This window comes from Ursus maritimus, unplaced genomic scaffold (assembly GCF_017311325.1).
Source record: "Ursus maritimus isolate PB19 unplaced genomic scaffold, ASM1731132v1 scaffold_21, whole genome shotgun sequence".
Lineage (NCBI taxonomy): Eukaryota > Metazoa > Chordata > Mammalia > Carnivora > Ursidae > Ursus > Ursus maritimus.
Window position 1 is genome coordinate 487,261 of NW_024424564.1, and position 25,320 is coordinate 512,580.

A 25,320-nucleotide genomic window follows, 5' to 3' on the forward strand; every position below is an offset into this window, starting at 1 on the left:
AAGTACAGTGTACCTCGATGTCCCCCCTTCCCTGGGAATGGGAATCCCATCTCCTCCCCCTCACAATTCCCCACAAGCTGGGGAATAGGGGATTAAATACCACATGGCTACCTTTTACTTCTCCCTGTCCCAGTCAGTTGGGAAACACGCAGGTAGGGCGGAGGAAGGAGGTGATTGAGTCAGGGATCTTCTCTCTTTCTTTCCTTTCCCCTCCCCCACTGGCTAAACCGGATCTGGACAGGTGTCTGAGGAGGCAGGAGTTTCTTTTGGCCTGGCTCCTCCTCTGTCTTACAAGGCAAGCCTTCTCTGCAGTTTGGATTTAATTAGACATACTTGTCTGCCCCATTTCCCCTTCTCCTGAGTCTTGGGTGGTCTTTTGTGTTGGGGGGGGAGGGATAGGGAAGAGGAGGTCTGCTGTAGCCCTTAAACCCTGTCATTTCTCTTCCCTACCTCAGAGATTCTGTCGGGGGGCGTTTATATTGAGAAGAATGATAAACTTTGTCACATGGACACAATCGACTGGAGGGACATCGTGAGGGACCGAGATGCCGAGATAGTGGTGAAGGACAATGGCAGGAGCTGTGAGTGACCATGATCAAGATTGCTCCTCTGCTCACACAGAATGACCCCTTTCCCATCTTCATTATATCCCTAATCTGAATCCAGCTCTCCACCAAAAAAAAAAAATCTCAGGCCCTAGACCCAAGGAGCCTGCCAGGAGAGAGCAGGTCAGTCTCCTAGGATCCAAACTCCCGAAGCATTATGTGAAGAAAAGGAGCAAAAGGTCTCTGTGTGCTAACTGGGGAAGCCAGATCTCTGGACTCCACAGCCACAGCCACATCTCTTTCCATTACAACATTCTCCTTTCTCCTTGGAACCTACCTCCCCTGATCACAGTCTGCTGCTCCCTGTCCACTCACACGCACATATGCCTACTGGGTTCAGTTTGCCAAGAAGGAACCAAGTTCCTGGGTTGGGACTGGGGCTGAGCTTGGCAATTGCCCCAGACCCTCCCGTTCAGCTGCCCTGTGGGCGTGCGGAGGTGTGGCTCCGCCCCCTGTTGACAGGTTCACTTGAGCCCAGCCCTGCTCTGCAAGGGCAAGGAGGGACACTGCCCTGGCTCTTTGCTTTGTGGGACTGGGGTGCCTGTGTGCTGACATCATACCCTGTGGATTCAAGCAAGCTTTTCTTAGCCCTGACAGCCCTTTGTGTTGCTTTCCTTCCCAACCAGGTCCCCCGTGTCATGAGGCCTGCAAGGGGCGGTGCTGGGGTCCTAGACCAGAAGACTGCCAGACATGTGAGTTTACTCCCCTCCAAACACTTCAAGCTCATACACTTTCATATCCCTGCCCACCCCAACCTATGGCAACACTGCGGGTAGGGACAACCCTAGGGGGCAAGAGGGGGAGCAATGGCCTCAGAAGACAGTCTTAAGAGACCCGACTGCCATGCTTTCTCTCTTTCTATAGTGACCAAGACCATCTGTGCTCCTCAGTGTAACGGTCACTGCTTTGGGCCCAACCCCAACCAGTGCTGCCATGATGAGTGCGCAGGAGGCTGCTCGGGCCCCCAGGATACAGACTGCTTTGTACGTGCCACCGTGCGCCTGGGTTCTGAAATGGGGATGTGGGCTTTGGGGAGGAAGCAGGGATACGTACGTAACGTGAGTTTTATGACTCTCCTGTGTCCCTAGGCCTGTCGACTCTTCAATGACAGCGGGGCCTGTGTGCGCCAGTGTCCACAGCCTCTTGTTTACAACAAGCTCACGTTCCAGCTGGAACCCAATCCCCATACCAAGTATCAGTATGGTGGAGTTTGTGTAGCCAGCTGTCCCCGTAAGTGCCTATGAAGAGGGAGAATGGTAGTGGAACCAGGATTTTAGACAAAATTTTCGGAGGTGAAAAGGATCAAGTTGGTGGTAACTAGAGGATGTAGGCTGTGGTTGTCTAACCGCCTCCAGCGAATGACCCCTGTGTCCTGCTCCCCTATTTACTTCCCCGTGATTTTGGCAATTGCTCCTAGTTCTGCAACAAAGAGCAAAGGGCCTTTCTCGTCCGTAGGACAGTGCTCAAGGAACCTTGGGTGGTGGATTGGGACAAATCCAGCACAGAGCAGGAGGGAGCAAGGTTCAGTTGGCCGTTGGCAGCGTTTCTCTAACGGCAGTGTCTCTAATGGTGCCCTCCTCATTCCTAGATAACTTCGTGGTGGATCAGACGTCTTGTGTCCGGGCCTGTCCTCCTGACAAGATGGAAGTAGATAAAAATGGACTCAAGATGTGTGAACCTTGTGGGGGGCTGTGCCCCAAAGGTGAGCAGGAGATGGTGAGGAGGTGGTGAAGAGACCTCCTTTCCCCAGAGAGCAGTCGGGCCTCACCCACTGAGCCTCTTTTGTGTTCACAGCCTGTGAGGGGACAGGCTCGGGGAGCCGCTTCCAGACTGTGGACTCCAGCAACATCGATGGATTTGTGAACTGCACCAAGATCCTGGGGAACCTGGACTTTCTTATCACTGGCCTCAATGGGTTAGAGATTCTGCTTTCCCTCTTTAATCCCCCACTCCATCCATCCCTCACAATTCATTGCATTTGGCTCAACCCTTCAAATGGGCAGCTGATTGGGAATATAAATCACAGGGGCGCCTGGGTGGCTCAGTCGGTTAAGTGTCGGACTCTTCATTTCAGCTCAGATCATGATCTCAGGGTTGTGAGATAGAGCCCCATATCCTGCTTCATGCTTGAGATTTTCTCCCTCCTCCCTTGCTCGTCTCCCTGCTTTCTCTCTCTCTCTCTCAACATAAATCAGTCAGTCAATCAATCAATCAATCAATATCCTTTTCAAAAAATTAAAAAAAAAAATAAAAGGAATATAAATCATAAAATTGTAGAGGTCACACAGTACCTGACCATACCTAACTGTCTCCCACCCAGGGCTTGAATCCCCTCAGAGACATCTCAGAGCAATCTGATACGGTCTAGCTGAGTGGCAGGGGACAAGGACTTTGTGTCCTCCTACTTCTTTTTTTTTCTTTTTTTAAAGATTTTACTTACTCTTTATTTATTTTTTAGAGAGAGCGCAGAAGGTGGGGGAGTGAGGGCAAGAGGGAGAGAGAGAATCCCAATAGGTTCCATGCCAGGCACACAGCCATATATGGAGCCCGATCTCACGTCCCTGAGATCATGACTTGAGCCGAAATCAAGAGTCCGATGCCTTATGGGCTGAGCCACCCAGGCCCCCTTAAGATTTTATCTTTATGTAATCTCTGCCCCCTTGGGGCTTGAATTTGTAACTCTGAGACTAAGTCACATGCTCCACCAACTGAGCCAGCCAGGTGCCCCTGCCTGAATCCATTTTTTTAAAGATTTTATATATATATATATATATAAATTTAAATATGTAATAATTATATATATATATTTATATATTATATATATAAGAGAGAGAGAGCACATGGGAGTGGAGGGAGAAGCAGATGGGGAGGGAGAAGGAGGTGAGCACAGAGCTGACCTGGGGCTCGATCCCACGACCCTGGGATCATGACCCCAGCTGAAACCAAGAGTTGGATGCTCAGCCAGTTGAGCCACCACGTGCCCCCTGAATCAATTTTTTAATGAGAGTTGCATTTGTTTGTTGGTATTTTAGTGTTAAGAAGAGTCTTCCCTTCCCATTGATGGGTTGATTATACCTATTTCATTCAGTCCTTTATAATCTTTATAGTCATTATTTTGGTGTTCAGTTGTCTTTCATCTGGCCACTGGGGGCTTCTTCAAGCCAGATCCTGTGTTCTTCAGGCTTGTACCCTCATTCTCTGAGCACTTCCGTACTTTTTTGCATCAGCCGCTATAAACTCATGTTCTATTTCTCCTGCCCTAGCTATTTCTCCAAGGAGCCCTCTTTCCTTTTAGTGGAGAATGATATTTAGAAACTAAGTTCTGAGGCGAGGCATGCTGCTTGTTACTGGCTTCTCCCTCTACCTTGTCGACTAGTTTTCACTGTTATCTCCAGAGACCCCTGGCACAAGATCCCTGCCCTGGACCCCGAGAAGCTCAACGTCTTCCGGACAGTACGAGAGATCACAGGTGAGTGGGGGGAGAGGCTGCCCTTTCTGGAGGAAGAGGTGAACCACTGGCACAAATTGTTGTATAACTACTTAGAAAATCATGTCCCAAGTGAGAGGGGAGGGACCGATAGAACCTGAGAAAGCAAGGGGAGAAGACTCCCTGCTCACCTGCGTCTCTTCAACCCCTCAGGTTACCTAAACATCCAGTCCTGGCCTCCCCACATGCACAACTTCAGTGTCTTTTCCAACCTGACAACCATCGGGGGCAGAAGCCTATACAAGTGAGTAGTAAGGAGTGTGGCGGTGGTAGCGTGAACCCAGGCAATGAACCCTGTTTCATAGGCACCCTTGTCTCATACGGCACGCCCAAAGGGTCTGAGAGTTTGAAGGGGAAGGGGAAAAGGCAAAAGGAGGGGGACTCGCTCTTACTGGTGACTGGCCCAGAGCAAATGTGTTGAATGAAAATGAATCCACTCCATGGTCATTTTTCCCAGTATAGTCTCCCTTCTTACCCTGTCTCATTGTTCTCAGCCGGGGCTTCTCTTTGTTGATCATGAAGAACTTGAATATAACCTCTTTGGGCCTCCGATCTCTGAGAGAAATTAGTGCCGGGCGTATCTACATAAGCGCCAACAGGCAGCTCTGCTACCACCATTCTCTGAACTGGACCAGGCTGCTGCGGGGGCCTGCGGAAGAGAGACTAGACATCAAGCACAATCGGCCCCGCAGGGACTGCGGTGAGGAACGGGCCCACGGGGTGGCGGGGAAGAGGAAGTCTGGGAGGAGAGGGTAGGTGTAAGGACTGTTCTGCCCTGGAAGCAGGAGTAGGGGTGGCGGGCAGGGCGGCGGTGGCAGAGCCAAGGAGAGGGGCGTGTTAGGCTGGAAGCACTTATGAGGAAGACTTCAGAAGAGGGCGTGTGAGGAGACCCCTCCTAACTCACCCCTTCCCTTCCAGTGGCAGAGGGCAAAGTGTGTGATCGCCTGTGCTCCTCTGGGGGATGCTGGGGCCCAGGTCCTGGTCAGTGCCTGTCCTGTCGAAACTACAGCCGAGGAGGTGTCTGTGTGACCCACTGCAACTTTCTGAATGGGTAATGCTGAGGGGCGAGAGTCAAGCAGGGCTGAGGGGATGGGGCCCTGGGATGGAGTGATTCAGGTGGCACCTGAAAAGCTTTAGTCAACTTTCTTTCTTTTTTAAGATTGATTTATTTATTTTAGGGAGGGTTGGGGGAAGGGCAGCGGGAGAGGGAGAGAGAAGCCCAAGCAGACTTGAGCCTGACATGGGGCTGATTTCATGACTCTGAGATCATAGCCTGACCTGAAACCAAGAGTTGGGACACTTAACCGACTACGCCACCGAGGTGCCCCTAGACAGCTTTCTGCATATGCCTTGGTGGGAATGAGTAAGGGGAAACTGTGGTTGGGGGATTGGGACATAAAGGTCAGAACTTAGAAGTGACCCTCTCCCTTTGCCCCCCACTGCAGGGAGCCTCGTGAGTTTGCCCATGAGGCTGAATGCTTCTCCTGCCACCCGGAGTGCCGACCCATGGAGGGTGCTGCCACGTGCAACGGCTCGGTACAGTAGCAGCACCAGGATCTCTAAGGGAGAGAGGGCAAGGGCAACACGAGGTGGTCTTGGGAATGACATGGCCAAATCACAAGGCCAACACAGAGAGTCCAGATAATGCTGTGGATGGAGCAGCCCAAATGGCTGGGTGCTCCTGGCCGGGAGGTATGAAATTGACCTTGGGATCCCATTTTTCCCAACCTTCTCTCTTCTACCCAGGGCTCTGATGCTTGTGCTCAGTGTGCCCATTTTCGAGATGGGCCCCACTGTGTGAACAGCTGCCCCAGTGGAGTCCTCGGTGCCAAGGGCCCCATCTACAAGTACCCAGATGCTCAGAATGAATGTCGGCCCTGCCACGAGAATTGCACCCAGGGGTCAGTGATGGGATGATAAGGGGGGAGGGGGAGAAACAAAACTAGGGGGAAAGAAGAGGATAAAGGGGAGCTGAAAGAAGAAAGGGACTATGATTTGATTTAAGAATCACTCCAAGCTATATTAGGAAGAATTGGAGAAAGGGGATCTCTCAAAAACAGCACAAAATTATACCACAGTTTTGAGAGCCTGGAATAACCTCAGCTCAGGGGACTTTGATTCAAGAGAGGGACACAGGGACAGTTGGCAAGCTAGAGACGGGGGCCGTGTCTTATGATATGATTGAGCTCAAGGATGGGATACCATGGTAGGGTCTGAAACAGTGTTGTATGTTGAGGCTGTTGGAATTGAGCTTCCTGTGGGAGTCTCCCAAGCTCCCGTTTAAGGAGATGACTTTCTTTCCCAGGTGTAAGGGACCAGAGCTACAAGACTGTTTAGGTCAAACACTGGCACTGATCAGGTATGATGGACTTGGAGATTTAGGAAGCTGGGAATATTTGGGAGAGAGGCTAGGGAGGGGGGAGTTTATCTGCTGGGAAGAGAAGAGTCTCTATTCATTCTGACCTTCTATATACAGCACTGTCACTGGACTTGGAGACACAAGAATCCAGGCTTCTGGCCTTCCCTTCCTAAACTTAACTTGTAGTATCCTCAGGAGGTCCAGACTTAGGTTAACCCTTTCAGTGCTCGAGGATATGTGTATACATGAATGTTAATTTCTTGCCCCAGATCTGTACTGTACCTGTAATATAGGCATAGATGACATTTGGAAGGGAGGTGTAGACCCAGGATAATGCTGGACTTCTCTTTCCCACAGCAAAACCCATCTGGCAGTGGGTTTAACAGTGGTAGTAGGGTTGGCAGTGATTTTCCTGATCCTGGGAGGCACTTTTCTCTATTGGCGTGGGCGCCGGATTCAGAATAAGAGGGCTATGAGGCGGTACTTGGAACGGGGTGAGGTGAGTGCCTAGCTTGCTCTTGAAAGGTACCCTATACCGTCAGTTTTTAAGAGCCGCCTCCTTTCCCAGAGATTTGATTCCTTTCCTCAAGGAGGTAGTATGATCCATTAGAAAGAACTCTGGCTGGAGAAATGGGAGACATGCGTTCCAGCCCTGATTTTGCGATTATTTGTCAGCATGACTTGAAGTACTTTCCTTCTCTGTGCCTCATTTTATGCACATATACGGAAGAAATAATAACATTCATCCTTAGAGGATGGCTGTAAGGGTGAAAGGGGATGGTGTGTGTGAAAGTGCTTTGGAAAGCGTAGAGAATTGTATAAAAGTATTCAAAGGGGTAGCATTACCAGCTCTCCCCCCTTCCTCCCATCAAAGGGGAAACCCAACGCTCTTGATTCTTGATCTCATGAACACAAACAACGTCCTCAATCCTTAGGGTCTGTTACTGCCCAATATGCCTGCAATGTTTTTTAAGATTAAAGACAGTTCCTCTTCTTGCTCTCCACGCCTTTGGGCTTTGTCGCTCTGGGCAACAACCCATAGAGAGGGGGTTGGAGTGGGACATGGGAATGGACTTCCCTGAGTATTTTCTTCCCTTCTGCTCCTCAGAGCATAGAGCCTCTGGATCCCAGTGAGAAGGCTAACAAAGTCTTGGCCAGAATCTTCAAAGAAACAGAGCTGAGGAAGCTTAAAGTGCTTGGTTCAGGCGTCTTTGGAACCGTGCACAAAGTGAGTGGCCCACAGGAAGTCTGTGGAGGAGGAGGGAAAAGGATGATCTAGGGTGAAGGAGAGAAAGATTTTAGGGAAAGGGCTAGCCTGGGGAGATTGACCTTAGGCTGACTCCTGCCCAAAACTTCCCAGGGAGTATGGATTCCTGAGGGTGAATCAATCAAGATTCCAGTCTGCATTAAAGTCATTGAGGACAAGAGTGGACGGCAAAGTTTCCAAGATGTGACGGATGTGAGTGAGGGAAGGGTATTGTGTATGCCACTGGGAGAGGGGTCACTATTAGATACGGTGTCGTAGAAGCATGGTCCTGTGTCAGCAGATACTGTTAGCCATACTGATGGCCTTGAATGTTGGGGTAGCCCTGATCTGGGTATATGTGGACCTTTTTGATCCCTGGATAACCCCTTCTGTGTCTCGTAGCATATGCTGGCTATTGGCAGCCTAGACCATGCCCACATTGTACGGCTGCTGGGACTGTGCCCTGGGTCATCTCTGCAGCTCGTCACTCAGTACTTGCCTCTGGGCTCCCTGCTGGATCACGTGAGACAACACCGTGGAGCACTGGGGCCCCAGCTGCTGCTCAACTGGGGAGTACAGATTGCCAAGGTGAGAGGAACCTGGAAGAGTTCTATGACTGAACCGCCTGGCTGGTGGCTGGCAGGAGGCTGAAGTTCTGAGAGGTGCCTTCAGGGTTTGGGGTGATCCTGGATCTCGAGGATCAGTTCCCCCAACCTTCAGAATACCTCCTTCCTCTGTAGGGAATGTACTACCTTGAGGAGCATGGTATGGTGCACAGGAACCTGGCGGCCCGAAATGTGCTACTGAAGTCACCCAGTCAGGTTCAGGTGGCAGATTTTGGGGTGGCTGACCTGCTTCCCCCCGATGATAAGCAACTACTACACAGTGAGGCCAAGGTGAGGTGACACGAAGGGCTGCGCAAGGAGGTGGGCACGGAGTGAAGCGTGGGAGTAGAGAGCAGTGAGCGGTCTCCTTCAGAGGCAGACAGGCTGCGCAGTAAGTTCAAGGAGATGCCAGAAGCTCAAGTTCAGAAGGCAACAGAGAGAAGAATGACTAAGAACTTGGGGTTTAGAAGTGCTGAGAAAATCTGTGGAAGTCAACTGATGACACTTTTGGCTTTAATTCCCCAGACTCCAATTAAGTGGATGGCCCTGGAGAGTATCCACTTTGGGAAATACACACACCAGAGTGACGTCTGGAGTTATGGTCAGTCCATTTGGATACCCTCCATCCCATCGCTGGCCCAAATTCCATAGTTGCCTTTTGAGAGACTCCTTCTTAGAATTTCTAAGCCCTCCAGATCCTTGTGTTAGATCGAGTTCTGCTTTCCCTTCATCTTCACGCCCATGTCTACTATTTTGCCGTCAACTAGTCATGTCTTCCTATACCAGGAGTGACCGTTTGGGAGCTGATGACCTTTGGGGCGGAGCCCTATGCTGGACTACGACTGGCTGAAGTACCAGACCTGCTAGAGAAGGGGGAGCGATTGGCGCAGCCCCAGATCTGTACCATTGATGTCTACATGGTCATGGTCAAGTGTGAGTTCCCTGTTGATCCCAGCCATTTATTTCCCTCCCTCCCTCCCTCCTTCCCTCCCTCCCTCCCTTCCTTTTTAGATTGATTTACTTATTTGAGAGAGAGAGAGTGCGTGTGGAGGGGGGACAGGGGGAGAGAGAGTAAGAGTCCCAAGCAGACTCTGTGCTGAGCAAGGAGTCTGATTCTTTTTTTTTTTTTTTTTTTTAAGATTTTATTTATTTATTTGACTGAGAGAGGGAACACAAGCAGGGGGAGTGGGAGAGGAAGAAGCAGGCTCCAAGCGGAGGAGCCTGATGCGGGGCTCGATCCCGAAACGCTGGGATCACGCCCTGAGCCGAAGGCAGACGCTTAACGACTGAACCATTCAGGCGCCCCAGGAGTCTGATTCTTGACTTGATCTCATGACCTGAGCCGAAACCAAGAATCGGGGCTTAACTGACTACACCACCCAGGCACCCCCCAGCCATTTTCTAACTGACTTCCCTCCCTCCTACACTCCCCTCTTATGGCTCTACTTCCTACATCTTACCCCCAGGTTGGATGATTGATGAGAACATTCGTCCAACCTTTAAAGAACTAGCCAATGAGTTCACCAGGATGGCCCGAGACCCACCACGGTATCTGGTCATAAAGGTGAGCAGTGGTCAGGAGTTGTCAAGGAGATCTAGAGGCAAGGGGACTTGGCTGGAACTAGGAACCACCTTAACAACCGCCTGTCCCTCAGAGAGACAGTGGGCCTGGAATCTCCCCTGGGGCAGAGCCCCCTGCTCTGACAAACAAGGAACTGGAGGAGGTGGAGCTGGAGCCAGAACTAGAGCTAGACCTGGACTTGGAGGCAGAAGAGGACGGTCTGGCGACTACACTAGGCTCTGCCCTCAGCCTGCCAGTTGGAACACTTAATCGGCCCCGTGGGGTAAGGCATTTCCCAGCATTTTAAGACTTTCTGCTCCCTGAGCCCTCTACCTACCTGCACCCTCATGAACCCCACTGATGCCCAGATTAACTGCTCAAAGGCCTCCATGGTGAGTAGATGTCTCCTTTAATCTCCACCTCTTCCTCACCTTTTTCATCCTAGAGCCAGAGCCTTTTAAGCCCATCATCTGGATATATGCCTATGAACCAGGGTAATCTTGGGGAGACTTGCCAGGTAAGGTCTGTCTCTTCAAGGGGCTGCTGAGAGGCTGGGTGGCAGTGTCTTAGGATCCACAGGGGCAGTGTGGGAGATGTTGGAGATCTTTGAGGTTTAATCAGTGCCCCACGAAAAAGAAGGCATTGAACAACCTAGTCTTCTAAACAAATATCTCTTTCCTCGTCTCTGAATAAATCTCTGTGTATTACTTTCCTCCTTAGGAGTCTGCAGTTTGTGGGAGTGGTGAGCGGTGCCCTCGTCCAGCCTCTTTGCACCCAGTGCCACGGGGACGCCTGGCATCAGAGTCCTCAGAGGGCCATGTGATGACGGGCTCTGAGGCTGAGCTCCAGGAGAAGGTGTCAATGTGTAGGAGCCGGAGCCGGAGCCCACGGCCACGTGGAGACAGTGCCTACCATTCCCAGCGCCACAGCCTGCTCACTCCTGTCACCCCACTGTCCCCACCAGGGTTAGAGGAAGAGGATGTCAATGGATATGTCATGCCAGATGCACACCTCAAAGGTGCCTGACTCTTCCTAGACCTTTCCTCAAATCCTTCTCTGATCCTTTCCCCAGGCTCCTCTTAATCCTTTCATCTTCTCTGATCTTATCCCTCCCTTTTCATTTTTTCCTAACTTCCCCCGACTCCCCACCACCTACCGCCATGTTCTCTACATACCTGTCCTCTCTTCTCAATCCCCAGGTACTCCCTCCTCCCGGGAAGGCACCCTTTCTTCAGTGGGCCTCAGTTCTGTCCTGGGTACTGAAGAAGAAGATGAAGATGATGAGTACGAATACATGAACCGGAGGAGAAGGCGCAGTCCAACTCGTCCCCCTAGGCCCAGTTCTCTCGAGGAGCTGGGTTATGAGTACATGGATGTGGGATCAGACCTCAGTGCTTCCCTGGGCAGCACACAGAGTTGCCCACTCAACCCTGGGCCCCTCATGCCCGCTGCTGGCACAACCCCAGATGAGGACTATGAATATATGAATCGGCGACATGGCGGAGGAGCCCCTGGGGGAGATTACGCAGCCATGGGCGCCTGCCCAGCAGCTGAGCAGGGGTATGAAGAGATGAGAGCTTTCCAGGGGCCTGGACACCATACACCCCATGTCCATTGTGCCCGCCTCAAAACTCTCCGTAGTTTAGAAGCCACTGACTCTGCTTTTGACAACCCTGATTACTGGCATAGCAGGCTTTTCCCCAAGGCTAATGCTCAGAGAACATAACCCCTGCTCCCTGAAGTACTCAGGGCAGCATTTCATGGCAGCTAGTGCCTCTAGAGGGTGCCCCTCTTCTCCCTAGTCCCTCCCTCCCAGGTCTCAGCCCTCTTTCCCCAGTCCTAGACAATTCCACTCAACCTTTGGAGGCTTTTAAACACTTCGACACAAAATTCTTGTGAGATGTAGCCAGCTGTGCACTTTCTTCTCTTTCCCAATCCCAGGAAAGGAGATTTTTCCTATTTTGTGTGCTTTCCTAATCCCATTCCTCCGCTTCCTCAGGGGGACTCCCTGGAGATATGAAGGATTACTCCTATGTCCTTTTCTCTCAGACTCTGACTCACTGAGATTAGGCTTTAAAGTGTGCTTTTGTTTCCCACCAGACTCCTAAGGAAGAGGAAAAGGGGGATAACCTGGCAGGGGAATGTAAAATTTTGGCTGATGACTCAACCCCCTGGAAAGAATGGAAAGCTTCAAATCTTGAGTGAAGAAAGAGGTTGGGCATAGATATTAACGAGTACTATTAATTGAACATTTACGATGCCAGCCATTATGCTAAAGTTTACCTACACTATCTCACCTAATCCTTACAACAATTCTGTGAGCTACAATTCCCATTTCATAAATAAGGAAACTGAGCTTTAAAGAGATTACGCAAATTAAGCGGTGGGTCCAGGATTTAGAATCTTCCAGTGCAAGTTTTCTCACTGTAAGGTATCAAGGCAAACTGATACAAGTCAGAGTCCTTGTAAGGGGCATTGTCTTCTTGTTTTTGCACTGAATCAAGTCTAACCCCAACAACCGCAGCCTCCTCCTACACCCAGACTTCTCATCTCAGGAAAGGGGGTGTTCGGAAGGAAAAATAACTGGACATTTTTGTGTAAACCATAACCTCTATGTGCTGTAAATGATCACTTCTTACCCAAGGGACACATTCACAAGAGTCCCAAGAGCCACTATAAGGGTCTGTTCTCACCCAGTAGTGGGAAACTTCCGGTTGGGATAGAAAGAGGACCCAGCTTCAGGCCTTTGTCCCCTTGGATGGGAAACAAGATATCTTGTATCAGTGGAGATGTTAGTTTTGTTTTTATACACACCTGAATAAAAATGCTGGTTTTGCAACTTCCTGTCTGTCAAATGAAGAAAACCTTTAGTGTGTAAGACAGATCACCCCTGTGCTCCTCAGCAGTGGATAGCCACCACCGCATGCTGCTTTCTGTTTTCTGACACTCCTATTCTGCACCTTGCAGCTTTCTCCAGCCCTACTTTTTTTTGTATTCCCAAGCATAGCACACAGTCCTTTTCATTGAAGGCTTTTACTAGGAATCTCTACAGAACAACCAACTGGGAATAACAAAAACAAGAAAACCCACGTTTGGGAAAATAAGAAAAAGCCCTATAGGTGTGGTGCCTCATGAGGTGGCACGCTGAAACTGCCATATGTTTCGGAACTCGTGCTCTTGAAAAAGTCTGTACGAACACTTCCCTTAGGTGCCATCAAAGCCATTGTTGAAACAATAGTGCCATCTTCAGTGGGAGTCTGGCCTCTAGACTGGGAGGCTGTAAATGGATAATCCCTCCGGAGTCCAGCTGCCCAGTTAGCCCCCGCTCCTGGCACCCTTGGGTCTCCTTCCACGCCGCTCTTGCCGGTCCCCGTGCTGCCAACATCGGAGGATGATTGGACCGGCTGGGCAGGTCCCGCCAGCCGCTCCGGGGATCCGGGGAAGGGCGCACCCAGCCTCCCCGCCCTTACAGCAGTCAGTCCCCCATCGCCGAGGCTCCACCCTGCTCCACCCTGCTCCACCCTGCCCAGCTGCCTCTACTCCCAGGGCCCCGCCGTAGCTCCGCCCCTTCTCCCTTTAGCCCGCCCCTCTCTATTACGGCTTCTCGCTCAGTGCTCCTGGTGGATGTGGTTTTTCCGGGAGAGACCACGCTTCCCCTCAGGCTCGCCAACGGCTCCGCCTTCCCGCCGGAGCCTGACCCTTCCCAGCGTGCTCGGCGATTCCGGCGTGCGAGGCCCTCGGAGGGCAAGGCCCCAGGGCCTGGCTTAGGAGCGCGAAAGGCGGGCTGGGAATTGTAGTTCAAGAGTCCGCAAGGTCGGCTAGAGGCGGGCTGTAGAAAGGACTCGTTGTCCCAGCGTGCCTTGCGCCTCAGCCCGCGCGCTCGCAGCTTCTCGCTCTCGCCCGCCCGCCCGCTCCCTTGCAAGCTCGCGCTTTCGCTCGCGCTCTCCTCGCGGATCGAAGGGGTTCTAGCCACAGCCTGTGGCTGGGAAGGGAGACAGAGGCGGCGGCTCAGGGGGAACGAGGCTGCAGTGGTGGTGGTGGTGGGAAGATGTCGGGCGAGGACGAGCAGCAGGAACAAACTATCGCCGAGGACCTGGTCGTGACCAAGTATAAGATGGGGGGCGACATCGCCAACCGTGAGTGCGGGCCTCGGGGGTCCGGAGATCGAGGCTGAGAGGGGGAGGCAAAGGGGACGGTGCTGGGCTGGCTCCGGAGGGGCTGGAGCGGCGGGGTCATGCAGAGTGAGCTACTGAGGGCCCCGCTCCGGTCCGCTGGGGGTGGCGTGGTGGGAAGACTCCGTGTTGCGCCTGGGACCTGAGCCGCCAGGCCTGGGCTGGAGTCCGGGGAGGTGCGGGCCCACGACCGGGTGGAGCGCAGAGCGGGGCCCCCAGCCCGCTTGGACCTTAGGCCGTTAATCAGGAGTCAGGGCGCATCTTCAGCCCCTCACCCTTGGGTCCGGATCCCTGCCTCCTCTGATTCTGGCAGCGGCGAGGCCACCTCGAAAAGGAAGCACCCAGCTGTTGGCGACGGAAGCGCCCCTCTATTTTGTTTTGGCTCCCCGGCGTCAGGGGCCCTGCCGGCACGTGTCGCCGGGTTCCCATGCGGATCGCCGGCTCCCTTCTTCCTCTGCTACCGTCCCTGACACTAGCTTCCCTACCACGTGCTTTGCTGGAGTCTTTCGGTTTTTACTTCAACTCCTTCGCTGGTGGGGGCCCCTTTCTACTCTTGGGCCAGCTCAGGGACCGTTGGAGGGCACCCCTGGAGATCCTAACCCAAGTCTTGGAGATATATCTGGCTTTCCTTGAAGTTACTCATTACTACCAACAATCTGTGCAGATAGCCTTAGTTAGCCGTCACGTTTGATTGTTCTCTGGGGCTTGACAACTCTAGGAGTCTTTTGAGGTTCTCACCCCAACTAGGCAGTCTTGTGAATAGTACTGAAAGGGGGGGGGGGCTGAGTTTAGGATCTCAGAAGTCATTCTTATTACGCCTGTGGTCTTACTTTCTCAGCAGCTGCCTGCCAATCCAGGCAGATGTCTCACTTTCTATTTTCTCTTTCCAGTTCATCTTTTCACTTTAATACCCAGTTAGGGGGACAGAAGATGCTTGGGTTTGGGCTTTTAAATGGTTTTGACAGTAAAGATAGGTATTTAAGATCCCTTTAGTTCTATGGCTGAAAACCTGAGTTTTTCACACTTTGATTCACCAAAGCCTAGATCACAAAAATCAAACTTGTAGTTCAGGGAAGGCCGTGGAGAGGACTTCCAGTGAACAGAACAGTGCTTTATAACATTTACTGTAGTACCCCCATTTGGAGTACTTTTTAGTCTTAGTGGTTTGAATCAGAAAAAAATTATTTCCCTTGCAGCTTAACTTCTGAGGCACTTGTGATCCCAGATCACTCGTGATCCCAGATACCAGTTTGAAACTTTTTCGGGTCTTACACCTCTTTGAGATGTGCTAAGAGCTGTAAGCCATGAACCTGTTGAAGCCCAGGAAACTTAGATTAAGTCCCTTGGTTTATACACTGGTTGATGAGGAAATAAGTTTACACAGATTGAGATTACTAACATCTAATTGGGGTGTCTGAGAAGGATAGAAGGTAGCATTTAACAATGCATCAGCTTCAAGTCAGCAGTTCTGTGTCTACCTTCCTGTTGTTCCTGACGCCTATAAATTTCTTCTAGTCTGCTTTGCATGTATGTTGGTTACGTTGGTGAGAACCCTCTTGAACTTGGTAACTGTCTTACCATACCACAGGTATCTTTGAAAAGTCTCCCTTGACTAGAGAGACAGATGGTGTTTTGTCCAGTTGTCACATTCTATAGGGAGGGAAGGGTGTGTTGACTTTCTTATTTTAGGAGAAGGAAGGCAGAAATTTAGTGATTATAGGTAGGTATATTCCAAGAGGCAAAACTTGTTCACTCTTTCAACCTTTGGGCAGTGGCACTAGGGAATATTAGAAACTCTTAACTTCTAGGTATTGTTTGGATGGTAACTTAGACAACACTTGCAGGGCTGACATGGTGGGATTCTGTCCCCAGGAGTACTTCGGTCTTTGGTGGAAGCATCCTGCTCAGGTGTGTCGGTACTGAGCCTGTGTGAGAAAGGTGATGCCATGATTATGGAAGAGACAGGGAAAATTTTCAAGAAAGAAAAAGAAATGAAGAAAGGTAAAAAAACAATCCCCCACCAATTCCCCAAGTTTGACCCTTACTCAGTCCTGTTTGTTTTGTTGTAATGATGTAACCCCACCCGAGCTGTGGTTGAGATATTGGAAATTTGGAATGGCAGGTGGGATGCAAGCAGTTTCCTACCCAGTCCAAACTGATTAAACAGGCAAGACCCTGAAGAAAATCCCTCCATTTTTCTGAGGGGCAACAGGGCTCCCAAGAGAGACTGGGCAAGAGAGACAGCAAGGCAGTAAGGCTGATGATTGTCTCTTTACAGGTATTGCCTTTCCCACCAGCATTTCAGTAAATAACTGTGTATGTCACTTCTCCCCTTTGAAGAGCGACCAGGACTATATTCTCAAGGAAGGTGACTTGGTAAAAATGTAAGCTTAAGCCATTTTAGAGTACTCGTCTTTTTCCTAAGCATTTGCATAGTGCTAGTCGCTAATGCTGTGCTTACTCTTGCCTTTCAGTGACCTCGGGGTCCACGTGGATGGCTTCATCGCTAATGTGGCTCACACTTTCGTGGTTGATGTAGCTCAGGTGGGTGGCCTGCGTTGAACTCTGGTCCACCTGTGGGGAGTGGAGGGGAATAAGCTGCTGCCCACCAAGTACGTTTTGAGAGAGTCCCAAGAGAAATAAAAGGAGAAAACTGTTTTCTCTCCGGCTCGTTGGCTGGCCTTGCATAGTGACCAGTTGAGTTAAAGTGCTTTCCCGAAAGGCACTGACTGCATTTCCTTATCTGCAGGGGACCCAAGTAACAGGGCGGAAAGCAGATGTGATTAAGGCAGCTCACCTTTGTGCTGAAGCTGCCCTACGCCTGGTCAAACCTGGAAACCAGGTAAGCCGTTTAGTCCAGCTCAAAGGTGATAGAGCCAAGGATGCGTTAGTCATCTGTAGCTGTTCTGTATTGAATTGCCAGCTTCTGCAGCCCCCTTATAAAACAGCTTTTTTGTTTTGTTTTGTTTTAAAGTAAGCTCTTTACCCAAGGTGGGGCTTGAACTCACAACCCTGAGATCAAGAGTCGCATGCTCTACTGAGTGAGCCAGCCAGGTGCCCCTAATACAGACAGCTCTTTAAAGTTAGCTGCATCTCAGAATGGGATTTCTGAAAGAGAAGAGGCAGTTAGCTAAACAGCAGTTAACTCTCAGTACCTATCATAGATAAGTTCCGTGCTGAGTGTATGGGGATATATGGTCCTTTCTTCACGGAGCCTAGAGATCCTTCCTTACTCATGTTTGGATGTGCATCTTTTTCTAAATAATTTGACGTGTATCACTTACAGTAAAACACACGTAAAAAACAGGGACGTCTGGGTGGCTCAGTCGGTTAAGCAGCTGCCTTTGGCTCAGGTCATGGTCCCAGGGTCCTGGGATCGAGCCCAACATCAGGCTGTCTGCTCAGTTGGGAGCCTGCTTCTCCCTCTGCCTGCCGCTCCCCCTGCTTGTTCCGTGTCCCTCTCTCTCTCTCCCTCTCTCTCCGACAAATAAATAAATGAAATTTTTTTTTCTTTAAATGTGGAAAACAAAAACTTTTTTCCCTAACTTAATTACTTAAGTAGTCTCTACACCCAACATGGGCTTCAAACTCACATCCCCAGGATCAAGAGTCGCCCTTCCAACTGAGCCGGCCAGTTACCCCCAAAACACACAACTTTAAAAGCTTATGAAACAGAAATCATAATACCCGAATACTGGTGGCAGAGAGAGGCCAAAAGTTAGTTCTGTGCTTGCAAGATGATATTAAGAAGCGCAGGGTTCATGAACTGTCATGAATTAATACAATTTTACATCTTAGATTATGAGTGGAGACATTTTTTCTAACTCTTCATTCTCCAGGGTCCTGTTCAGTACTTAAAGCTTCCCCCCTTTTTTCCCCTGTGCTCTCTTGTTCTTCATCCTTTTAATCAGTTTGTACTGCATCCCCGTTGTTACTCGGTTCCATCATTTTTACTTAAACTTCTGTCTCGGTTTCCTTATAATGATACCTGCTTCACAGAGCTGTTACGAAGCACTTTGAACAGTGCCCGGCACACAGTAAGCACTTGTGTTGCCTATAATTACTTTGCACATTGATTATTTTTATTTTTTATGTACTACCTACTGTGTGTCTCCACTGGAAGGTAGTAGTGTATAGTGGCTATTGTATAGTTATGACATACATCAGAATTTCTGGGTTCTGGGGCGCCTGGGTGGCACAGCGGTTAAGCGTATGCCTTCAGCTCAGGGCGTGATCCCGGCGTTATGGGATCGAGCCCCACATCAGGCTCCTCCGCTATGAGCCTGCTTCTTCCTCTCCCACTCCCCCTGCTTCTGTTCCCTCTCTCGCTGGCTGTCTCTGTCAAATAAATAAATAAAATCTTAAAAAAAAAAAAAAAAGAATTTCTGGGTTCTTGCCCTGTTGCCACCCCTTCCTGTTTAAAAATAACTTTGAATTCGGATTTCCTCATCTGCAAAATGGGAAAAATAAAATTGCCCCTTATTGTCTCAGGGGTGGTTGTGACAATTGAGATGATCCTTGTAAAGTACCTCACACATAGTTTAATAATATTAGTTGTGATTATTCTCTTTTTCATTTTGTTTAATGAAACAAATGAGATAGATGGGGATCAGATCATATTTGAAAGAGGTAAAAAGGGGAAAATCAGAGCTTGTTGTCCCCTCTCAACAGAGAGTGTGGAATAAACACTGGATTTATCACCAGAAAACCCGTTTATTCCAGTTTCTTTCAGTTGACTGGCTTACCCCTGGGCAAATTTCTTAACCTTTCTGAGCCTCCGTTTCTACGTCTTCTAAATCGGGATATGGAATGTAGATCTGCCCCGTTGACCTTTAAGAACCGCGGTCTAGTCAGGCCGTCTGTGAGAGCGCCCTGTAAAATGCGAACGTAGGGTATTCTAGGCTGTGGGGCTAGTAGGACTATGAAGCGAAAGCCCAAGGAGCCTTGTTGCTCTTGATGGAGGGTGTGGGGTTCTCAGTTCTTCTGTGCTTTTCATTCTCGTGGGAGAGAGCTCCTCGGCCCTGGTGCACCTCACCTGTGTTTGATCTTGTACTTCTAGAACACGCAAGTGACGGAAGCCTGGAACAAAGTTGCCCACTCGTTTAATTGCACACCAATAGAAGGTGAGACCTCAGATAACAGGGTTGAGGCTCTAATTTAGTTCAACTAAGGATTTTGTTCCTTTGAGGATCCATCCTGGCTCTAGCACAGTCTAAGCCAAAACCCTTACTACTGTGAGTTTTCGTAGCCAGGCATTTTTCCCTCGTTGCCTGCCCCATCAAACAACGTAGGTGGGTGGATTTGGAAACCTCTTGGGATTCTAGATGGCTTTGTCCTGTCTACAGGTATGTTGTCACATCAGTTGAAGCAGCATGTTATCGATGGAGAGAAAACCATTATCCAGAATCCCACAGACCAGCAGAAGTAGGTGCCAATTCCACCCTTCGCCTTCCACCAGCTGAGACTAGTCGTGAATGTTTTCTTCCATACTCCCAGCCTCATCGTGTCTGCCATCTGCTTTAGACTCCGGGAACTACTCATTGTTTTTATGATTCCCTTTTTATTTCTTTTAGGAAGGACCATGAAAAAGCAGAATTTGAGGTACACGAAGTATATGCCGTGGATGTTCTCGTCAGCTCAGGAGAGGGCAAGGTGAGGAGAGTGCCGGCGCTGGCGAAGAGGGGCGACTGAGGTGTGTCCTAAGAGCGCCAGACCAAACGTGACCTAACTTCATACTGTTTTAGGCCAAGGATGCAGGACAGAGGACCACCATTTACAAACGAGACCCTTCTAAGCAGTATGGCCTGAAAATGAAAACTTCACGTGCCTTCTTCAGTGAGGTTGAAAGGCGTTTTGATGCCATGCCATTTACTTTAAGGTACTACGACTGCACTTAGCAGAAAGAGGCCTTGGAACCAGTCTGACTCATAGACCACACACCCAGGAACACTGTTCCTTCTCCCAGTGCAACCCCCTCCCACCCCGCCCCTGCCTGGACTTGCAGCTCCAGCCCGCGTGCATGCCTTCTCTCCCTCGGCCCACTGCCCTCTCATTGAAGCTGATGTGAAAGAGCAGTCCTAAGCATGATTTCTGCCGGAGGGTAGGAGCTACTTAAAAACATAAGGAAAATGGTAAGACTTGATAGAGGGGGTTAAGGATACCCGAATTTGTCTTCCGCCACCCAGAGCATTTGAAGATGAGAAGAAGGCCCGGATGGGTGTGGTGGAGTGTGCCAAACATGAACTGCTGCAGCCATTTAATGTTCTCTATGAGAAGGAGGGTGAGTTCTAAGAAGAGCGTTTCCTTTAGAGCCCGTGATTAGGGTCCCCTCTGTCTGGCGGGGGGCATTTTACCAAAACCCAGTCTTTCTCCTGTAGGTGAATTTGTTGCCCAGTTTAAATTTACAGTCCTGCTCATGCCCAATGGCCCCATGAGGATAACCAGTGGTCCCTTTGAACCTGACCTCTACAAGTCTGAGATGGAGGTCCAGGATGCAGAGCTAAAGGTCAGTGTGTGATGGAAAGTGGGAGCGTATGGCACCTGTCCTAGGCGTGAGGATGTTGTCAGCAAAGCCCTGAAAAGAGCTATGATACTGAGAGTGACACTTCATGTTTCCTCTATATTGCTCAAAGTTTGTTTTCCTTCTTTTTCCCATTTTTCAGGCCCTCCTCCAGAGTTCTGCAAGTCGGAAAACCCAGAAAAAGAAAAAAAAGAAGGTGTGTTATGATCTTCGCTCTCTGGCAGAGTGAACCTGACCCCTCTTTAGTCTACTTTCCTGGGTTGTGGTGGGCATTCATATTTCTGTATCCTTACCCCCCCCCCACCTCAGCCCTGACCTAGAGCATTAGGATATTTTTGTCCTTGGTCTCCCAGATACTATTGCAAGTAGTTGGAAACTGAGAAGTCTTCCTCTCCCTTCCATGAATATAGGCCTCCAAGACTGCAGAGAATGCCACCAGTGGGGAAACATTAGAAGAGAATGAAGCTGGGGACTGAGGTGGGTCCCATCTCCCCAGCTTGCTGCTCCTGCCTCATCCCTCTCCCACCACACCCCAGGCTCTGTGAAGTGCAGTTCGTCTTCTCCACCCAGGACCGCCAACAGAGCAGGGTCTCCCTGCCCCCATCCCTGTCCCCACCCCAACCCCCTTCCAACAACAACCAGCTCCAACTGACTCTGGTCTTGGGAGGCCAGGCTTCCCAGCCACCGAAGACTACTTTAAATAGAAAAGAGAAATTGAATAATAAAATCAGGAGTCAAAATTCATCGTCTTCAAGCCCCTCTTTCTAGCCTTTTTCTACTACTCTCTGCTTGGTCAAGGTTTATGGCCCTACAACAGAACAGGGAGAAGGCTAAAGTAGCCACCACCACTAAAAACTCAGCTGAAATTTTTTTATACCACTCTGGTGTCAGCATTTTCCCATCTGTTGGGGCTTGTTCCTCTCTTTTCCCACTCTCCCCAGGTATTTTATCAGGCCTCAAAATAGAGAGGAGCTATATTCTTCAGATTGTTTTTATTCACATGTGGCAGATTCCTTTTCTGATCCAGACTGTCTGGTTAGGCCCCTCTCATTTTCAGGAGCCGGAGCCTGCATTTACCAAGGGATTCTCATCTATCAAATGGATCCTCATTTGTAAATCTCTTTAGTCATTTTTGTTCCACAGGACTCTTTTTTTTTGGGGGGGGGGGTCTTCACAAAGCTGTAAAGGAGTAATCCATCTCAACCTTGTCCATTTCTTTGGAGTCAATGGTGGGGGGGTGCATTCCCCTGCTCCATCTTAGAAACCTGAGCTGGAAGCTCAACTGTGGTTTTTGTTCCCTGTTTGAAATATTTTGACCTCCCTCCCTGAAAGAAAGACCAGGAACCAGAGGAGCAGACTGACTGAAGAGACAACTCCTGGCTTTTTGAAGCTGTGGACTTGGATTGGACGAATTGCTAGGGGTTTGGAGAGAAAGGTGATGAATTTCAGTACCTCTGGCATGCTGTCCCAGGGAACTAGGGCTCCCGCTAACTTATGAGGTTTTTAAACATGTTGAAATGACATGGCGTTAAAATAAATTTGGATTTGCTCATAATCATGTGCCTTTGTATGCTCTTATTTGATGGAGGTGGGGGAAATGTCAGTTGAAGTGATGGTCATTTGGAACTAGTTTTCTATATTGCCATATTCTGCCTTTCTAAAACAAGAAATACTGTGGGCTGGGGAAGACCTAAATCCTGGGTTCTCTGAATTAAGACTACCTTTTTATGAAAGGTTTTTAATTTTTTGAGAGTAAAATCTTACCCCTTGTTGGTGACAGTTTGTTCAGGACAAGGTGTACTGCAAAAAATAAAGCACTGTATACAAGTGTTTATCTTGATTTAGGAAGCCAGGAAGAATGCCTTTATTATTACACTATTTTCCAGGGCCAGTCTGAGATGGATGGATAATTTATTAGACTCTCACATGTGAGGCATTGCTGACCTGGAGATCCTGTAGTAAAACTGAACATAGGTCCCTTCATAAGAGCTTATAGACTACAGTTGACCCCTGAACAACACGAGGGTTAGGGGCACCAAAGTGCTAGCAGAGTTGGAAATCCATATATAACTTTTGACTCCCCAAAGCTAAATGGCCTACTTTTAACCAGAAGCTGTAGGATAACAGTCCATTAACACATTTCACATGTTACATGCGTTATATACACTATTATAGTAAGCTAGAGGAAGTAAAATCAGGCAGAGAAAATACATTTACCGTATTGTGTGTATGTTAAAACTCTGCAGGTACATGTGTTAAAACACACAAGTACGTGTGTATCCATGGCAGTCAAACCTGTGACGAAGTGTCAACTGCAGTGGGCAATCAACAGGTGAAATCCTGGTGGACTTGATATAATGTTGCTGGGGCTTTTAGTTCTTGAAAATTTTTTATATTCTGATGGGACAATACTAGACTACTTAAGAGCTTGGAATAAGGGCCGTCCGTAAGTGTAAAAAAATCAAAAACCGGTTTTTTCCAGAGTTAAAAAGGTAAAGTATTACTGTATAAATTATTAAGAGAAACAACGAAAAAAGGATGATCACAAAAAGCCTTACAGTTTCTTATAAAAGTAAAGCCAAGTCTGCATGGTATAGGATTCTTTTCATCCTTCCTAAGTCAAGTTTCATATAGCTAAACCTATGGGTATGTTAGTTCTGAGTGCTTCTGACCTGACCATATCGTAAGACTGGGAAGTTCTTTAACACCAAACATTCTCACTCTAGAGAAGACAGCTGATCTTGCTTCCTCTGTCCATTGATTTGATCTTCACCCGTAGGTAGAGGGAGAATCACTTAAGTTTTCTGAACAAGATGCATTGTGGCCAGGAACCTTGTAACATTCAGCCTCAGGTATTGTGGGAAAGACGTAGTTGACAAGGAAAAAGCGTTGATCTAAATGACAAAGGTCTCTTTGTAGTATAACGGCTTTCTCGACTCCCCACTGTACATCCTCCCACGTTCTGTAATCTGAGGACCTTCGTAAGTTCCGAGATAGAATCTCCCTACAGCAATTTAGAAAATAAATCAGTAAAACAAATTAGGAATTTTTGTAGGATCCTCACCTATCCATAATAAAATGGAGGTGTCCCCAGGAAACTGCAACTCCCATGAAGCAGTGAGAGGGAAGGCGGAAGTCGCTATCATTTGCTCGTCTGCACCTCTCGGTCCCACATTGGAAATATGTGCTCACGTTGAAATAATACAATGTCCTCATAATAAAATTGGGGAGGGGAATCTTGTAACTCAAATTTAAAATGTTTCCAAGAGAATTTATAATTCAGTCACTTAGTCTGGCTCCTGAGGGGCTGAAAACCATTGTTACTCTCCTTGGGCAGCCCCGCCCCTGGAGGGAAGAGTGAAACAGCGGAAGTGACGACACAGCTCCCTATTAAATAGCTGGAGGCGGGCCGCTGGCGCTCTCTCGGCCTTAGCGCCATCTTCTTGGGTGAGTGTAATTGCTTCCTATGTTCGGATTTCGTGCACAATCCATTAACATCTGATCTCTGCACTTGCCATCGTTGCGGCAAACTAACTGTAGCCTTTTTCTCTTTACCTGTAGAAACCTCTGCGCCATGAGAGCCAAGGTAAGCAGTCCCTGGGAGTAAGCTGAGGCCGTAGCGATTGGTGATGGGTGGGGGGATAGCCAGGCAAGGGAAGTCCGCCATGGTTCCCGAGCCTCTGGGTTCTCAGGGGTGCCCAAGGGCTAGTGGGGGAGGAAGGATAATTTGGAAAGAAGCAGAGGAGGTAGGTAAGTACTGTGGGTAGAGAGGGCGGGAGTAGAAAAACGCGGGATTCAGGTTTATGTCGGCGGGTGAGGGTGAGAGTCCAAATTGATAGGGCTAGTGCGACTGAGCCCTCATACTTGGTCAGGAACCTCCCAGGTTTTAAATAGTGTCCTTCACATCCCTGCCTAAGCCTGTTACTAAAGCTAATAATCTCTTGTTTTATTCACTGCCTCTGGTTATGATCGTTTGCCAGTGGAGGAAGAAGCGAATGCGCAGGTATGTTGAGACTTGACCGGCCAAAACAGGAAGAGGGAAATGTAGCGTGCCTTGGACAAAACGTGGGAGGAACATTTGGTTTAGAAATCTAAAGAACTTTAAGTGAAAAACAGTTCTAAGTATTGGCTTTACTGGTCAGGGACTGAACACAAGATAATAGGACCAATGTGCTTGTTCGTTTTGCCACCCCAGGTATCGGATGCACATTTTTTTAAGATGGGAGGGAAAAGACTGAACTTGGGTGTGTGGGCAGGAGATGTATTCCCGTGTCTGCTTTTCAGGCTGAAGCGTAAAAGAAGAAAGATGAGGCAGAGGTCCAAGTAAACCACTAGCTTGTGCACCCGTGGAGCCACAGGAGCAGAAATAAGGAAAGCCAGAGGCCAGGGACGCTGGTACCAGTGGTTGGACTGCATGTCTACTTTCTAGAGCTTGACTGAATGGATCTAGACCGTCCCATCGCCGTGTGATCACAACGACCACCTTTGAGAGACCCGCCTTGTTCATAGCAAAACAGTCCCTTTTGGTCCTTTGCCCTGCACCTGTGACTTTCGGGACTAATTCTGTTTTCATTTGTGGCTGAATGTAACACGTGTACAATAAATCATCTCTTCTGCTGTCTTAGCTGAAGAAAAAAAAAATGGTTTTGTCTGATACGTGGTTTTTATGGTTCCATTGGCTGGGGGTTCTGGATCAGTGCAGCAGGCGCTCTTGAGTACCCCGTGCTGTAGTGTGTCAAGCACGCTACGTGGGCTACAGCCGGAG

General features: G+C 49.1%; 4 protein-coding genes and 2 long non-coding RNA genes across 7 annotated transcripts; 5 read left to right on the forward strand and 1 right to left on the reverse strand.

The window, feature by feature from the left end:
• Positions 1–103: 103 nt before the first annotated feature.
• LOC121104470 (receptor tyrosine-protein kinase erbB-3-like) lies at positions 104–2,430 on the forward strand. Its single transcript, XM_040637803.1, has 6 exons — positions 104–152; positions 456–581; positions 1,232–1,297; positions 1,470–1,588; positions 1,694–1,835; positions 2,194–2,430. Exons 1-6 carry the CDS (start codon positions 104–106, stop codon positions 2,334–2,336), a joined length of 645 nt encoding a protein of 214 aa, XP_040493737.1. The 3' UTR covers positions 2,337–2,430.
• On the forward strand, positions 2,387–4,277 carry LOC121104471 (receptor tyrosine-protein kinase erbB-3-like; the record flags this gene model as incomplete). The annotated part of the gene is made up of 2 exons (XM_040637804.1): positions 2,387–2,520; positions 4,001–4,277. Coding segments are annotated over 2 exons (327 nt in total), but the record flags the coding sequence as incomplete, so codon positions are not given.
• Positions 4,257–12,669, forward strand: LOC103656927 (receptor tyrosine-protein kinase erbB-3). Of its 2 annotated transcripts, none has more exons than XM_040637122.1 (17): positions 4,257–4,336; positions 4,587–4,792; positions 5,011–5,143; positions 5,538–5,628; positions 5,839–5,993; positions 6,398–6,451; positions 6,809–6,950; positions 7,560–7,679; positions 7,812–7,910; positions 8,100–8,285; positions 8,438–8,593; positions 8,828–8,903; positions 9,089–9,235; positions 9,769–9,866; positions 9,958–10,146; positions 10,309–10,380; positions 10,584–11,151. In XM_040637122.1, the coding sequence occupies exons 1-17, from the start codon at positions 4,278–4,280 to the stop codon at positions 10,887–10,889; spliced, it is 2,289 nt and encodes a 762-aa protein (XP_040493056.1). In that variant the 5' UTR covers positions 4,257–4,277; the 3' UTR covers positions 10,890–11,151. The 2 variants fall into 2 exon arrangements, with proteins under 2 accessions (XP_040493056.1, XP_008682567.2); XM_008684345.2 differs by lacking the exon at positions 4,257–4,336 and having other exon boundaries at positions 4,402–4,792; positions 10,584–10,881; positions 11,063–12,669.
• LOC121104379 lies at positions 9,581–13,604 on the reverse strand. The gene is made up of 4 exons (XR_005836648.1): positions 13,462–13,604; positions 12,678–12,710; positions 11,039–11,122; positions 9,581–9,639 (listed from the first exon to the last, which is right to left on the reverse strand). It is a non-coding gene; the product is annotated as an uncharacterized LOC121104379 (long non-coding RNA).
• Positions 13,605–13,774: 170 nt separating this feature from the next.
• PA2G4 (proliferation-associated 2G4) lies at positions 13,775–21,295 on the forward strand. Its single transcript, XM_008712229.2, has 13 exons — positions 13,775–13,999; positions 15,908–16,036; positions 16,314–16,419; positions 16,510–16,579; positions 16,785–16,877; positions 19,095–19,158; positions 19,381–19,459; positions 19,609–19,687; positions 19,780–19,913; positions 20,221–20,315; positions 20,413–20,540; positions 20,698–20,751; positions 20,966–21,295. The coding sequence occupies exons 1-13, from the start codon at positions 13,912–13,914 to the stop codon at positions 21,029–21,031; spliced, it is 1,185 nt and encodes a 394-aa protein (XP_008710451.1). The 5' UTR covers positions 13,775–13,911; the 3' UTR covers positions 21,032–21,295.
• A 2,621-nt stretch (positions 21,296–23,916) lies between these two features.
• LOC103682574 lies at positions 23,917–25,198 on the forward strand. Its single transcript, XR_573420.2, has 4 exons — positions 23,917–24,002; positions 24,117–24,141; positions 24,536–24,558; positions 24,840–25,198. It is a non-coding gene; the product is annotated as an uncharacterized LOC103682574 (long non-coding RNA).
• The last annotated feature ends 122 nt before the right edge of the window (positions 25,199–25,320 follow it).

Coding starts and splice junctions, on each gene's coding strand:
- LOC103656927 (XM_008684345.2), top strand. CDS start 4,609: ATGAAGAACTTGAATATAACCTCTTTGGGCCTCCGATCTCTGAGAGAA. Junction 5,629..5,838: donor CTGCCACGTGCAACGGCTCG/GTACAGTAGCAG, acceptor TCTTCTACCCAG/GGCTCTGATGCTTGTGCTCA. Junction 8,594..8,827: donor TACTACACAGTGAGGCCAAG/GTGAGGTGACAC, acceptor TTAATTCCCCAG/ACTCCAATTAAGTGGATGGC.
- PA2G4 (XM_008712229.2), top strand. CDS start 13,912: ATGTCGGGCGAGGACGAGCAGCAGGAACAAACTATCGCCGAGGACCTG. Junction 20,316..20,412: donor TGTTCTCTATGAGAAGGAGG/GTGAGTTCTAAG, acceptor TTTCTCCTGTAG/GTGAATTTGTTGCCCAGTTT. Junction 20,541..20,697: donor TCCAGGATGCAGAGCTAAAG/GTCAGTGTGTGA, acceptor CCCATTTTTCAG/GCCCTCCTCCAGAGTTCTGC.
- LOC121104470 (XM_040637803.1), top strand. CDS start 104: ATGGCTACCTTTTACTTCTCCCTGTCCCAGTCAGTTGGGAAACACGCA. Junction 582..1,231: donor GAAGGACAATGGCAGGAGCT/GTGAGTGACCAT, acceptor CTTCCCAACCAG/GTCCCCCGTGTCATGAGGCC. Junction 1,589..1,693: donor CCCAGGATACAGACTGCTTT/GTACGTGCCACC, acceptor CTGTGTCCCTAG/GCCTGTCGACTCTTCAATGA.